The sequence below is a fragment of the Cyprinus carpio genome, chromosome B25, assembly GCF_018340385.1.
Source record: "Cyprinus carpio isolate SPL01 chromosome B25, ASM1834038v1, whole genome shotgun sequence".
NCBI classification, from domain to species: Eukaryota; Metazoa; Chordata; class Actinopteri; order Cypriniformes; family Cyprinidae; genus Cyprinus; species Cyprinus carpio.
In genome coordinates, this window is record NC_056621.1 from 5554461 (window position 1) to 5570912 (window position 16452).

Below are 16452 nucleotides of genomic sequence, written 5' to 3' on the forward strand. Positions count from 1 at the left end.
TTTACTAAATATCTTCATGGAACATGATCTTTATTTAATAACCTAATGATTTTTGGCGTAAAAGAAAAATTGATAATTTTGACCCTTACAATGTATTGTTGGCTATAGCTATAAATATAGCTTTTCTGCTCCAGGGTCACATATGTGTTATGTCACCTTAAAAATGCCTTAATGTACACTTAGATGAGTAAATTAATAATAATGTGTGTTTGTGCAGTTTAAGAAAGCTGATGGAAACCTCTGGAACACTGAATAACCTGCGTTTTAATGTTCAGTTATGGAAAATAATATTTTCTGTACTTTAGTACATTTTATTATGGCATTAAAACTGAACCTGTTACAGTTTTTCTTGATAGTTTTTTTGTTTGACCATGATGTTTGTACAGGGTTTGTTTAGTTAGAAGTGAGCTAAATCTGACAAAACCTCCTTTTGAGGATGTAAGCATATTATAAATGTTATATTTTGAGTTATATAATATAAAGCACTTGTTTTTCTCATTTGGATAAAAGCGTCTGCTAAATGAATAGATGTAAACAGAGCAATGTTTATGCAGAAAGTTGTCTTCTAATGATTAGTTTTATATGCTGTAATAACAACAGAGGTCTTAGTTAGGTGGATGAGTTATGTGTGTGTTTCTATGACTGACTCTTAAGGGTGTGGCTCAAGATGTCACAACACTTTTCCAGATATGACTTTGCCTGACACTCAAAATATATCTGCAGTGAAAATTTACTCATTCTTCCTTTTTTACTGATATCGACGCTGCTTTCTGTTTAATTCTTCACCACACCCAGAGAAACTGGTGAGTAGGCCTATGCAAAGTTATACTTTCTCATTTTCGGAATCCTTGTTTTTCATTATTAGTTATAATTATCATCAAGTAGTATAAGAGATATGTCAACATTATCATCTATTCTCAAAAGTTTGCTGATGTTTTTCATGATCTGTATTGTTGGCATGGGATGCTTTTCCAAACCCACTGGGTGGCAAATATTACCAGTTTATCCAATTGGATGAAAATCGATACCCATAAGGGGCGCTTAATGGCTAGAATCCTCAATTTAGAATCGCATTTAGAGCCTTTTCTGTCTTTTTGGTGATAAGTGGTTTCGTATAATGGTATGCTCACCTAATTCTATAGATTTTAATCGTTACCCTGAATAATGTCTATTAATACCTGGTAAACAAGCATAAAAAAATTCCTTATTCTGTGTAGAATTGTAAAAACGATCATTTTTCAGTGAAGTGGTTAGTCAGCGCTGAGAAAAGTAACATGTACCACGTGACATCGCCGCCCAATATTTTTAATACTTCCAATATTTCGCACATGATAAATGACACAGAGTGAATGTAGTGTCTGTTGAATTGAAAATACATAGAAAGAGTTAAAACCGTAAAATAATAATTTAGCAAGTCATACCTGCCCAATCAGAGACCAGATTCGGGCCACTGCGCCCCGCCCCTTACAGATAATACTAATTTCCATTCTTCTCACTCGTTGGGTTTCTGTGACTGGAGCCGCGGCGGAGCAGATGGCTGCGAACCCCACCAAACCATCCGGACAGACGGGCAAGATGAAGAAGGATGAGTCGCTGCTCGGAAAACTGGGCGGAACGTTAGTTCGTAAAAAGAAGCTGAAAGAAGGTAATGTTTTCCAGGATATTGTAAAGTAAAAAGGAACCGAGAAAATAATAAGATGAGCACATGACATCACGATCGATTTTTATCGCTGTCCATGGTGCTGCACTTGATCAATACACGAATTTATAAAAATGCTTCTTTCATTCCAGGATTATTTGTATTATATATATGTATTATTTATTTTAAATATATATAAAAATGATAACATTTCATATAAATAATATATAGTATATATTTCTACTAGACTAGTATAATCAACTGTGCAATGATAGTTTTATAAGCATTCTTATACGAGCATAACTTAAGCCACAGACAGTCATTCTGTGGTGGTGGTGTCTAGGACAGAAATAGCCAGGTCAGGAGCTCAAGGTTATTCAGATAAGAATGAAGTGGACTGCTTTGTCCTTCTGCTTTCTTATATTGTTTCAAACTCTATAAGAGTTAGAAATCTGTCTATGCATTTTTGATGATATTTTGTGCTGTTTTAGATCAAACTCACCCCTTCCAGCCTCCATCTGTGTGAACAGCTGCACAGTAAAGTTTATTTGTGTAAGTGTGTGTGTGTGTCATTGTGGAAAAGAGTGGTCGTCCTGTTTATGTCCAGACAGTAACACAGGAGTGACAGCATGTGTTCAAGTCTCTCAAGTCACTCTTTGTTCAGAAGAATCCTTTTTGGGAACTTTCAAGGAATCGTTATAGATTGTTTAGAGGTTCAATATTGAGCACCATTGTAGTAGCCATGAAACGAGTTCTGGCCTGATGATAAACTGATAAGCTTTGGCTGAAAGTCTAACGGTTATTTTGAGCTTGCAAATTTTAAATACTTCTGCAGTTGTTTGAAAGGTGTTTTGTAGTCTAAAGTCACTGCCTTGTTAAGTGGGTGATATACTGTAGTGTTTTGAGTGGTTGCCAGGGTGTTATAAAGGGTTGTTAGTAGTGTTGGGAAGTAACTAAACTTTATGGTTACACTTTATTTACACTTTATTTTAAGGTGTCCTTATTACAGTGTAGTTATCCATTTAAGTACTGAGTAATATTAACTACATGTGCATTGGTTTCAAAACAGTATCATAGCGATTAAACTATATCTTAAACCTGTATCTAACCTTAGAACGATCTCAAAGAAGTAAAAAGAGGTGCTAAAGTCAGATTTTCTGGTGGCTGTGCTATAAAATTAAATCTTAATTCAAAAGATGATGATGATTTTGAAAGTCTGTCAGTAATCAGTGTTGAGTGCTGCTGTGAGGTTAACCCTGCCTGCTTTAAATGTTTCAAAATGACTAATAGCTGAAAACATTTGTTAGAAACTTAGAAAAGTAATCAAAAAGTAATCAAATGTATGACAGGCAACTTGTCTTGGTTGTTAGGGTGTTACTATGGTGTTCAAATGGGTGCTGGGGTTTGTTGCTAGGCTGGTTGTTAAGGTGTACTGTATAGTTGTTTGGGTGTTCTGGGTGGTTGTTAGGGTGTTGCCAGGGTTTTTTGCCTGGTTGTTAGGGTGTTGCATGGCCGTTCTGGATGGTTGGTGTTTTGGCTGTTTGTTATGGCATTCTGGTTGGTTGTTAGGGTGTTGCTACAATTTTTTGAATGGCTATTAGGGTGTTGCTAGGGTGTTTTGGCTGTATGCTAAGGTATTCTGGCCTTTGTTAGGTTGTTCCTAGAGTTTTCTTAATGATGTTCGGGTGTTCTGGCTGCTTGTTAGGGTGTTGCTAAGGAGTTATGCCTGTTTGTTAGAGTGTTCTGGCTGGTTGTTAGGGTGTTGCTATGGTTTTTTGTTTGTTTGTTGCTAGGTTGTTATGCATGTTTTTTAGAGTGTTCTGTCTTGTTGTTGGTTTTTTGTTTGTTTAGTCCTTCTGTTTTTTTTTTTTTTTTATTTATTATATAAAAAAACCATTGCTACGTGTACTGCATTAAGCTAACTGAGACATTGCTCTTTTGTTGATTTTGATTGCTTCCATTTTCCTAATTTGTAAATTGCTTTGGATAAAAGTGTCTGCTAAATGACTAAATGTAAAAGTAATGTAAATGTTTACTTAGGTGTTCTGGCTGTTTGTTAGGGTGTTGCTAGGGTGTTTTGGAAGGTTGTTAGGGTGTTGCTAGTATTTTATTTGTTTTCTTTTTTGTTTTTTCTTGTTTTTTGTTGGTGTTTTTTTGGGTTTTTCTGGGTGTGTTGTTGGTGTTTTTTGGGTTTTTTCTTGTGTTTGCTTGGCTGGTTGTTAGGGTGTTACTAGGGTGCTTCGGCTGTTTGCTTAGGTGTTTTTTTGGCTGGTTGTTAGGGTGTTGCTAGGGTGCTTTGGCTGTTTGCTTGGGTGTTCTGGCTGGTTGTTAGAGTGTTGCTAGGGTTTTCTGAATGGATGTTTTGGCTGGTTGCTAAGGTATCCTGGCTGCATGGCCTGTATTCAGAACTGTGCTGATTGGTGGATGTAGTTTGAAAACTCTGAGATGAAACACAATTATACATGTTTCATGGCAATTTGTAGAAAATTAGATTGTTTTTGCTGGTCAAGTGTCTAAGAGATGAGTGACTTTAGTCAAGCAGTGATGTTTGACGTTTATAGTGCCACCCAGACTAAATTTGTTAGAAAGAGGGGTTTGTTTTCTTCAGGAAAGTAGTAGTTGTCATGCTTGACAGCAGCATTTCCCATCCCTGCTTTGCAGACGCTGATATCAGCAAGCCCTCTGATATATATGAGGATGTGTGAGTGTATGTTTGTGTGTCAGGATGGTGACTTATATATTATTGTGTGTATATGAGTGATATTGAGAGATCTGGCTGTTGCTGCCTCAATTTTCCAAGTGTCCTTAGATGTGTTCAAAGCTTTGAGGAACATGGATGTCAGTGAGTTTCACTCCTGTCTGTGTTTGTACACTGAGCATCAGTGATGTTTATCTGTGTTTGTGTGTAGTTCTCTACGGTGAAGTGTAGCTGTGTTAAAAATAGCTTTCATCAGAAAGCAGAAGTCTAGTTTGTCATCATGGATAGTTTTCAGCTCCTAAAATACCTTTCAGCTATTTCAGTGTTAATACACTAATCAGGAAAGGATGTGTTTATGAATGTAAAATGTTATGGTGAAGGTTATGAAATGGTCATAGTATTTCCTAAGGAGCATTTTTCCAAGTTGGTTGGTTATCATCACAGCTCCGTATTCTCAGATAATACTTAAAATTATAATTTTTAGAAATTAAAAAAACACTTAATTTTAATGGTCCATATAGAAAAAAAAAAGTTATTCATAAATTTAGATTTTTTTGAGATCCATATATATATATATATATATATATATATATATATATATATATATATATATATATATATATATATATATATATATATATATATATATATATATATAGTCAGTATTTGTATTTGTTGTCAGAATTTTTTTTTTTTTTTATTATATAATGAAAGTATATATATATATATATATATATATATATATATATATATATATAGATATATATATATATACTTTTCATTATATAATTAAAAAAAAAGAAAAACAATTTTTTTGCATTTTTTGAGAAATGTTCTGCTCAAACTGTAATAATGGTTCAGTGTTTCTGACAACAAATACTGAAGTGGCCTGTTTTTATTTGTATTTTTTAAGCATTTCTTTATGTTAATTTTCACATGTATTGGTCTTGTCAAACTAGTTTATCCCTGAAACAGCACTGAAATAGGATTGGCACAAAACCTTCATATTTTGTCATATTCATATTTTGAAATTAATATGAATGTTTATTAAGGGTATCTGGTACACACGACTGACAGCATATAATCCAGAGATTAATGACAGACAGTGTCTAATATGGAGACTAACTGTGGACTGTGTGTAATGCAGGAAGTTTGGTTGACATGACACAATCATCTTCTTGACATCTGAAGTGTGTTACTCATCCGGCCTCTATTTCCCACTCCAGCATCCCAATGATCCCACAAATAAGTGCTGCTATATTTAAGAGCAGCTCCATTCCTCTGACCAGACTGTTATTTTTGTTAGCTTTGTAATAAATAACTTTCCCTGAGCCGTACAGACAGACACACACACACACACACACACACACACACACACACACACACACACACCGCTGACAAACACCACAGTGAGCGTGTATTGATTTCTCAGGGAAGTGTTTGTTGTGTCGTGCCTGTGTAGCCACTGCACTCGCTGATCAGCAGCTTTTTACTGATTGATTTGAACATGACAAATCAGCTTTGAGAGCACATCGATGACTTCCTGAAAATGACCTGTCATTCAAATAAATTAATAACTTCATTCTGTAAATATATGACAAAAATCAATAATCCAAATGTCTCAGTGACCTTAAATATCTACTCAATTATAGAATAGAATAGAATAGAATAGAATAGAATAGAATAGAATAGAATAGAATTAGACAACACACATCTAAGTTCTGGAAATCTTTGAAGATCCATGAAGATTTCATGTGTTACAGAAAAACTTGAATATTTAACCCAGAATGGAATAGAATAGAATAGAATTAGATAACACATTTAAGATCTGAAAAATTTTGAAGATCCATGAAGATTACATGTGGATTACATGTGTTGCAGGAATACTTGAATATTTAATTCAGAATAGAATAGAATAGAATAGAATAGAATAGAATAGAATAGAATAGAATAGAATAGAATTAGATAACACACATTTAAGATCTGGAAAATTTTGAAGATCCATGAAGATTACATGTGGATTACATGTGTTGCAGGAATACTTGAATATTTAACCCATAATAGAATAGAATTAGATAACACACATTTAAGATCTGGAAAATTTTGAAGATCCATGAAGATTAGACGTGGATTACATGTGTTGCAGGAATACTTGAATATTTAATCTGGAATATTATAGATTTAATTAGACAACACACTGATTCATTAGAAAAGAATCAATCTAATCCAATAGAATAGAATCAATTAGACAAAATACATCTAAGATCTGGAAATTTCTCTGAAGATCTATGTAGATTTTGTTTGTTGCAGAAAACTTAATCTAATCTTAATCTTAATGAATATTTTAATCTGTTGATAGAATAGAATAGAATAGAATAGAATAGAATAGAATAGAATAGAATAGAATAGAATAGAATAGAATAGAATCAATTAAAAAACAGACATCTCAGATCTGGAAATATCTGAGGATCCATGGAGATTTGATGTGCTGCAGAAGAACTTGAATGTAGAATAGAATAGAATAGAATAGAATAGAATAGAATAGAATAGAATAGAATCATTAGACAACAGACATTTAAGATCTGGAGATCTTCAAATAGCCATGAAGATTTCATGTATTGCAGAAAAACTTGATTATTTAATCCAGAATAGAATAGAATGGAATAAAATAGAATCAATTAGACAATAGACATTTAAGATCTGGAATTTTTCAAAGATCATAAAGATTTTGTGTGTTGCAGAATAACTTGAATCTAGAATAGTATATAGAATAGAATACAAATGTAAAATCTGAAAATCTTTAAAGATTAATGAATTGATTTCATGTGTTGCCTGAAAAATTTGAAGGTCTAATTCATTAAAGAATAGAATAAAATAGAATATTAAGACAAAAATATAAGTTTATTGTGCTGAAGAAAAAAATATTATGTATCATCAAATTATCATCTCTCCATCAAGTGTTATTCTGGTTAGTCCCTCATTAGTGTGCTCTTCATACAGTCACGTGTTGCATCTACTGTGTAAGACTCTATAAGAGCAGAGTGTAGAGCAGCGTCTCGTCCTCATTGAAACAGGAGCAGTGAGGGTGGGGGATTTCAAAGGGACAGAAATAACACGTGATGACGCGGGTGCGACTGCTGTAGCCACACTGGCGGCCTCCCTCACACACACACACACACACTCGCACTCGCCACAGAGACTCACTGCAGGACATTAGCTGGATTCAGCGCTGTTTAACAGGACATGGCTAGTCTACTGTGTGGAACGAAGAAAAGAAAGCAAGGTAGACTTTGGGCTGTTTTATAGTGCAGCAGTTTAATAGACCTTAATTAAATGAATGCAGATGTACGTTGTCATGATAGAATAACATGTTAAATATTTGATGGAAAATTAAATATATTTATGTATGAATACACATGCTTTCGCAATCGTACACTGAAACATTATTTAAAAATATTATAGTATTTATAATATAGGGTATGATTGTGTTAAGTAATAATAATAGAATAGTAATCTCTTTTAATTAAATTAATTGACAATATTTTTAAAAATACATATATATACAGTATTTAATATGAATCTAAATGCATTTGTTTGTGAATATATGTAGTCAGTATATATATATATTTATTATGATGTAGAATTTAATACATAATATCAGCATTGATTACTTTAAATAGCTTCTGTTTTTAAATAATTATTCTCTGTACGTGAAACCTAAACGGAACTGTAATCCTAAAAAAATGAGGCATGCTCCATGTTTCATGGTGCCCTAGAGGGGAAATGCACAATTATTATGAAAAGCAGAGGCGTAATCTTGCAGGAAATACAGACCGGGCGCGAGATGTTGCATGATCTGTGTAGATCTGCAGGGTGGATGAAGAACTGTCAGTGTGAAACTGTCCCTCTGGACCTTAAATGTTTATATGAGTGCATCTCCGCTTACATGGGGGGCTGAGGACAGACCCCTGAAAACATGAATGAACCTGTCTATCTTTCTAAAGTCACCCCCCCCCCCCCCCCCCCCGACTCTACCGTTAACAGCACAAAAAAGCAATCTGTTACCATTCTTATTCATCTTCATCAAAACTGAAAATTCTGTCGTCATTTACTCACCCTAAAGTTGTTCCAAACCTGTTGGTAGCCTGTTGGTTTCTGGACCCCATTGACTTCTGTTGTATTATTATTGTTATTTTATATATTGTTTTCCAACTAAATGAAAATAAGAAATGTTGCTTTGGCAACTAGCTGAAATAAAATAAGTTTAAGTTCCATGTAACTAAGTTAAAGTACGTACAGTACATGATATAACTTCAACTTATTTATGTTCAGCTAGCCAAAACAACATGAAATATGAAAATAAAATCTAAATTAAAATATTAATAAAACTATAATAGTATATCACTGATACTGAAATAACACTGTGTCAAATGATAGTTTTCTGTAAGTACAGTATGTAATTTGAATTCAGCTTTCTATCCTTATTTGTAATGTCGAAAAGTAAACATGTTCATTTCACACTTTTAAGAGCCTCCAAAAGGCGTTTGATGGCATTAAAAACTTAAACTAAACATGTTCATTTCACACTTTAAAGATTATCAGAATAAAACTCTAATATGCTGCTCAAGAAACATTCTTATTATTATTGTCAATGTTGCAAACAATGTTTTAACGGTTTAATATTTTTGTGGAAACTGTGATACTTTTTTAAGGATTCTTTTATGAATGAAAAGTTCACAAGAACAGAATTTATTTAAAAAAAGAAATCTTTTGCAACATTATAAATGCCGTTACTGTCCCTTTTGATACATTTAATGCGTCCTTGCTGATGGAACAAACTGGTGTGGGTGTGTAGCATACAGGAGGAACTATTTCTGATGTTTGGATATGACCATGATGACTATTTGCGTTTTAAGGAAGTGCACTAAGCTGAAGCTGTTTTCCATAGAACGAGATGTCAAGTCATATTATAGATGAACTGTAGTAATCTGGAAGAGGAGGAGAAAGAGAGTCACTCATAAATCAGCTGATTAATCACTGCACACTAATCAGTTAATTGAAACGGCAGTGAGCTTCTGGTATTGATTTAGCAGTAGCAGCGAGTGATGTGATATTAGCCGCTCTGCTCATCGTAGATGTTTTCCTGAAACAATGCAGACAAACATGAAGAACCCTTACTCTGTGTACATTGGTACCTTGATATTTATCATGGTATTGAATTATTACTATATTCCAATGTACTTTAATAGTATTTTCATGGTACATGTCCCAGAAAATATGATGTTTTATTGGTCTTCTTTTGTCCTCATAGTGGGTGACCTTCAGGAAGAGGGTAAGAAGGCCATCAACGCCCCCCTCCTGCACGCCGACCCAGAGCTGCTCCCTGAGGACACGTTGCTTGGTAACATTTGGCTTCTTCTCATCCTTTAAAATCAATGTAATGTCTGACTCCTCCACTAGATGTCACTAAGAACAGAGGGCTGTTGTGATGCTGCATATCTCTTAGTTAGCATCAATCAAATAATTTTTTCCTGAAAGCTTAAGTTAGAATAGTTTGCAAAAGCAAAATTATAAACACAACATGGTTGTGAAAGTGACTAGTTGTTTGGATGTTTAATGTCCCCAACAACCTCTGTAGACCCATTTAGTGACGTTTTAAAATTTTTAAGACAAGTACAAGCTTTTAAAAAAAAATCACAGTGAGGTATTCCTGATTATGTTTTCATAAAAAAAGGAAATCTGCTGAAAATGTACTCACCTTCAGGCCATATGTAGATGAGTTTGTTTCTCCATCAGAACAGATTTGGAGAAATGTAGCAATACATCACTTGCTCACCAGTGGATTCTATGCAGTGAATGGGTGCCGTCAGAATGAGAATCCAAACAGCTGATAAAAACATCACAATAATCCACAAGTAATCATTTTCACTTGTAAAGGGTGCTTTATCTGTGCGCATTTCTCTCCTGATTCAGAGAAGCTGACTTTTTCGCTGGAGAATAGAGCACTTGTATTTTAGCTGGAAGCAAGTAGTTCTAATCATCTTAATAATGGATTTGTTTCTTGTAAACATGCAGCTTTTTGCTTTGCAAGACATTAACTGATGGACTGGAGTGGTGTGCATTACTTGTGGATTATTGTGATGTTTTTATCAGCTGTTTGGACTCTCATTCTGCTGAAGAAGCAAACTCGTCTACATTTTGGATGGCCTTCAGCAAATGTTCATTTTTGTCTGTTTTTGTTCTCTTAGTTATGAATTTAAAGAGAAACAAGCTGGCACTTAAGCAATGCATTACTGAGAACTCCTAAACCCAAGTTTTGTGGTATCGTTGGGTGTGGAAGACACCTTTAGTTTTTCCCATGTCTCTTACTTACCCTGATTTCTTTTTCTTTGTTCCTTGATTTTTGCAGAGGAAAATGCAGAGAGGACCATTCTAGACCCCACTTCAAGAGAAGACCTCAATTTTAAAGACCTCCAGAAGGTAGAAAACACCTTTTCTGAAAGTTTGGCTGAACATTTCAGAATAAAGTCTGTGGAAAGTAAAAATAACGTCAGATAAAGACAATAACGCCAATGGGACTTTAAATTTGACATTAAAGTATGTATGGAGTTTTAGCTGTGTTATTACACCTGGTCATATTTCCTCTTTCCTCAACTATATATTACTTATTTATATTTAATTTATTTCAGTTTTGTTTTAATGAACACAATAAATTAATAATTTTAGTTTTAGTTAACAATAACAGCACTACATAGCCCTAGACTGTAGAGCATAAACATGGGGCAAAAATGTTGAAGATCAAATGGTAAATAACTCAACAGAAATCACCAGTGATTGTTATTGGTCCATTCTAATCAGTGCTGAAAAAAATAACATAATTATAAAAACCTATCACACTTAACCAATTTAGAGTGAACATCTGGCCCACTAAGCCACGCCCATTTTGCATAGTTACCATTCTACTCACTGACCCTTTTTCTATGATACAAACTCTTCCTCTCAGGTTCTCATTGACTGGATCAACAGTGAACTGGAAGAGGACCGAATCATCGTGAAAGACCTTGAGGAGGATCTGTATGATGGACAGGTGCTGCAGAAACTGATCGGTGAGACAAAGATCTTTTCCGTTCTGATGCTCGAGTTGATCTTTTTCTGTGGTGTTTTCAGTGCAGTGAGGGTGTTCTGTGCTCTGTGTGCGTGTCCTTCAGAGAAGCTGTCGGGTCATAAGCTGAATGTGGCAGAGGTGACGCAGTCAGAGATCGGACAGAAGCAGAAACTGCAGACGGTTCTAGAGGCTGTTAATGGAGTTCTCAGACCGCTGGACTGGAACACGGAGTGGAGTGTCGACTGTGAGCACTGAACACACTCGCATTTAAAGGAACAATTCAACCAAAAATAAGAATTAATAAAAATGTATCAGAGTTATCATCATTGCCTAGAACTAAAACTATTAAAAACATTTTTGTTAATAAAGCTAAAATAAATAAAATGAGCAACTAACTGAAATAAGTTTAAGCACCAAAATTACTAACTGGAAATAAATAAAGTAAAACTAAAAAATAAACAAAACCTAAAAAGTATTATTAAAAAAAAAAAAAAAAAAAAAAAACTAAAATACTAGTGACAAAACATACTAAAATAAAATGAAACCAGAAAATATTAAAACCAGAGTATATTTACTACTACTACTAATAAATAATGCTAAAATCACATGGTTTCCCCCCCATTTTTATTGGTTGACTGAAATATTAGGAAACAAAAATAAAAGGAAAAAATTTAAAAACAAAAGTGAATTCCAAATATTAATAAAAATGACAATATTATAATCTAAAATAACATGACTTTTACCCATTCTTAATGGTTAAATTAAATATTATGAACACAAATATAAATTAAATAAAAAAAAATCTGAAAAGGAAATAAAAATGAACCTTAGTAATAATACATACAATTAATGACAAAATCACATATTAAAATGACCAAAATTCTAACTAAACTAAAAGAAAAAGAAAAAATGGACTGATATGTTTTCAGAATTGCGAGTTTATATCTTAAAATTTTATAAAAAGCTATTAAATATTATTAAAACAAATATATATGTCTATATTTATTATTCAATGTAACATGCTATAAGTTGTGCATAAGAGACTGTTATTAAAAAAGTAAATTGAGAAAAGTTTTGATTTTTAATTTAATGCATTTTTAAATATATTATCAAAAATAAAGAATTTTTTTATCAGTTTTATTGTTGATGTTAAGTCTCTGTCTTATCTTTAGCAATCCACTCTAAGAACCTGGTGTCCATCGTGTACCTGCTGCTGGCGCTGGCCATCTACTACGCGGCACCCATCCGCTTACCTGAGCATGTGTCCGTCAAGGTGATCGTGGTCAAGGTATGCTGGGTTTATTAAAGTGTGAAATTGAATATTGTATCAAATATCTTCATCCTAATTACAAAGGTTTGTGTTTGTCTCAGAAAAAGGAGGGAATCCTGCAGACTGCTCATGTGACCAAACACCTCACAAGTACCACAACAGAGTAAGATGCTCCAATGTGGCCATCTAGTGGTGAAAGATGATTATAACACAGAAATGTACCTTTTGTATTTGAGTGTGTGGTCTGATGCTGACTGTGCGTTCACTGTTTCCAATAGAATGATGATTGGAAGATCAGGCAAGTATTTTCATACACATTTTCTCAAACATTTTCATGGTTTTACTTAAGAATCAATAAGTTGCTGGAAAATTCAGCGTCATATAGAAGTCTAATTTAAAAAAAAAAATTGTAGCTGGCTCATTGCTGGTCTATAGAAGCCTGTTTCCACCTCTGAATAAAAAAAAAGGTTATTGTGACTTTTATCTCACTGTTCTGACTTTTTTTTTTCTCTCAGAATTGCGAGATAAAACCTTTTTTGTTTCTGATATGTTCTCAGAATTGCGAGTTTATAACTTCATAACTCGCAATTGCATGTTGTACTTGATATAAACTCGCAATTCTGAAATAAAAGTATTGTGAGTAATTGTGAATTTTTAGTTTATATCTCGCAGTTCTGACTTTATTTCTCAGAATTGCAACTTTATGTCTTGCTATTATGAGTTTATATCACACAATTCTGGCTTTATTTCTCAGAATTGCGAGTTTATATCTCATAATTATGACTTTTTAACTCGCAATTATGAGAAAAAAGTCGTAATTACTTTTTTATTGGCGGAAATGGGCTTCCATACTGGTCCAAGGTGGTTTATTCAAGTAGAACCTATAAAACCAGTGAACATCAGGAACTAGTTTTAGCTGTATTTGCCACAAGTACATTATGATGGTTCATCTGTTATTTTTATTAGTCTGTGAAAAATGGTCAAAAACAATTTATTTTGTTTGTCATTTGCAGAACGAGATGCTTTTGACACCTTGTTGGATCACGCACCTGACAAACTGAATGTAGTGAAAACAGTAAGGACCGGTTTTGTATGGGACAAGAACTTCTGTGCAATGGTACAGTTTATACAAAAATTAACCTTGAATGTCTGTTTCTTTAGTCGCTGATTACATTTGTGAATAAACACTTGAACAAACTGAACCTGGAGGTGACGGAGCTGGAATCACAGGTATGAACTTTATCTGTTAACTCTCACACGGATCTGTAGATCAAAACCGCTCAAAAACCTCTTCATGTGTGTGTGAAGTTCGCAGATGGTGTCTATCTGGTGTTACTGATGGGATTGTTAGAAAATTACTTTGTGCCGCTGTACAACTTCTACCTCACACCTGAAAGCTTCGAACAGAAGGTAAGTGTGCCACAGTGGTCTAATGTGGACCGGTGAGGTCTGATGTGGTCTAATGAGGACTGATTTGTTCTGTCAGGGTCTTAAGGAGCTTGATAAGACTCAAGATTTGATGTGGTTTGATGAGGTCTGATTGTATTTGTCAGACCACATCAGACTCTAGTCCACATCAAACCATTATCAGACAAAACTGGTTTTGTACTAATTACTATGAAAAGCATCACTAGAGTGTTTTTCTGTCTTGTAGGTGCATAATGTCTCATTTGCTTTTGAGCTCATGCAAGATGGTGGATTACAGAAACCCAAAGCGAGACCAGAAGGTACCAGAAAAATCACTGCAATGTTACATCAGCGTTACAGTATATACACAATCTTTAGACATCATAACAGACCAGCTCATTGTCTGCACCTGTTTCATAATGTTACCCACGTTATCCACTAGATGGAGATGTTCCTCAGTGGATGCAGCACACTGTGCTTCTCAGTAAACATACTGTGTTCCTTCACAATGACAGTTAACATATTCAAGCCTCTGTCTGTTTAATAGCAATCCTATTGTTTGTGTCCTGCAGACGTGGTGAACTTGAATCTGAAGTCAACACTCAGGGTGCTTTACAACCTTTTCACCAACTACAAGAACTCAGAGTAACACTGAAAGCGATCAGAGGAAAGTCGCTACATGCCTCACTGATGCCAGGACTTCTGCGCTCACACGTGCACACACATCCCCAGTGTTACTTTTGTACGTAAGAATGAAATATTTTGCATTATTTGGCTTATTTATGCCCAGAATCGAATGTATTCAGCCTTAATGATGCGTCAGTGTAGCAGCTCATTAAAATATTTTATTTTTCTCGTGTTTGACTTACGCAAACGAGGCCTGCCACTGCTTTAAGCACTACAAAGGAATGACTTTTTGTCCTGCAATGCACTGTGTATTTTATTATAATAGAAATGCTGTAATTATTTCAAATAAACAAGTACTTTCTACATGCTGGAATTAATTCATTTTGACTTTCGAGTCTTGATGGTCTCAAAAAATGAATTTATAGAGTTTTTTAATTAAAATAAACAGTTGAGTATCACGTTTTCATACACAGAATAATTCATGCTTAAAAACCTTGGTCTGTATAAATGTTTCACCTTCATGTGTCTCACACAGGTTTAAAGATTCATTTAGCGTGATTCATTATGACAGACTTGCACTGTATCTTTAATTTATTTAGTGCTGTTTTCTACATTAAAGCAATTCACTATTAGTATTGCTCACACTTAGTGTTACAAATTTACAGCTTCCAGATGATATACGTACATTAAACATTGACACGTAACTTTTTGTGTTTGTGCTGAAGACATTAATGATTCAAATTATGGGGTTCAATGATGTCTTGCTATAGAATATTGACCAATAAGCAACCACTCTAGCAACACATTACCAGTCAGTCTGAACACCCATGTAATGTCCTGCCAACAACCCACGAAACCCAAAAAGTACACAGCAACTCCCTAAAAACCATCCAGAAGACCTCAGCAACCAGTGCTGGGTAGACTACTTTGGGATGCAAATTGATTATATTACATGACAAAAAAATAAATGTAGTATTAATGTAATCCATTACATTACACATTTTAGGTAATATAATCAGACTACTTTATGATTAATGTTAGATTACTTCTCACCTATCTTTATATCACATTGATTTAAATAGGATAATCTTTTACCATATTGATGTAAAAATAAAAGAGGAGGAAAATATATTTCAGTTGATGTTATTAACAACATGAAGTGCATTAAATATCCCTTTACATCAAGGTTTCCTAAACTGGAGTTAATGAAGGAACTGCAGGGGGCTCGTGAATTTCTTGAAGAGCTTATATTAATTAAATTATAAAAATGTAAAACTAAAATAAATCATTTTACTGCATGTCATGTGACCATTATCCAACGTCAGAGAACCGTGAACATGCAAATGTGTTAGTTAATTAATAACTTATTACCTTAAAATCTCAGGTGTACTTCAGATTAATATATTAGGTGAAAGAGGTTCGGCTGACAAGAAAAAGTTTGTGAATCTCTGCATTACATATAAATAAGACATAATATACTTGAATTTGTGCATTTTAATGTGTTCGCAAGACAAAAAGCCTTCTGAAGACATTGATATTTCATAATAACCCACTGAATAATAATTCAAGTGAAAAGTTTTGATTGATGTCATGTTGAAATTTTGAGAAAGCACTTCACTTAAAGTTGAACTGATTTTTGTAAATCCAGTAGTCATGCTCTGTGTAATTAAAGCCATAGTGACTGGTCTTTGTGTGAATATCCACAA

At 34.1% G+C, this 16452-nt stretch overlaps 1 protein-coding gene across 3 annotated transcripts; it reads left to right on the forward strand.

Annotated features, from left to right (window-relative positions):
- The first annotated feature begins 529 nt into the window (after positions 1-529).
- On the forward strand, positions 530-15106 carry LOC109045400 (beta-parvin-like). 3 transcript variants are annotated; one of them, XM_042752838.1, is made up of 14 exons: positions 530-803; positions 1520-1645; positions 9649-9738; positions 10747-10817; positions 11341-11443; positions 11546-11686; positions 12615-12730; positions 12814-12875; positions 12991-13010; positions 13726-13787; positions 13874-13942; positions 14021-14122; positions 14367-14439; positions 14692-15106. In XM_042752838.1, the coding sequence occupies exons 2-14, from the start codon at positions 1534-1536 to the stop codon at positions 14766-14768; spliced, it is 1098 nt and encodes a 365-aa protein (XP_042608772.1). In that variant the 5' UTR covers positions 530-803; positions 1520-1533; the 3' UTR covers positions 14769-15106. The 3 variants fall into 3 exon arrangements, with proteins under 3 accessions (XP_042608772.1, XP_042608771.1, XP_042608773.1); XM_042752837.1 differs by lacking the exon at positions 530-803 and having other exon boundaries at positions 1016-1645; XM_042752839.1 differs by lacking the exons at positions 530-803; positions 1520-1645 and adding an exon at positions 7345-7620.
- Positions 15107-16452: the final 1346 nt, after the last annotated feature.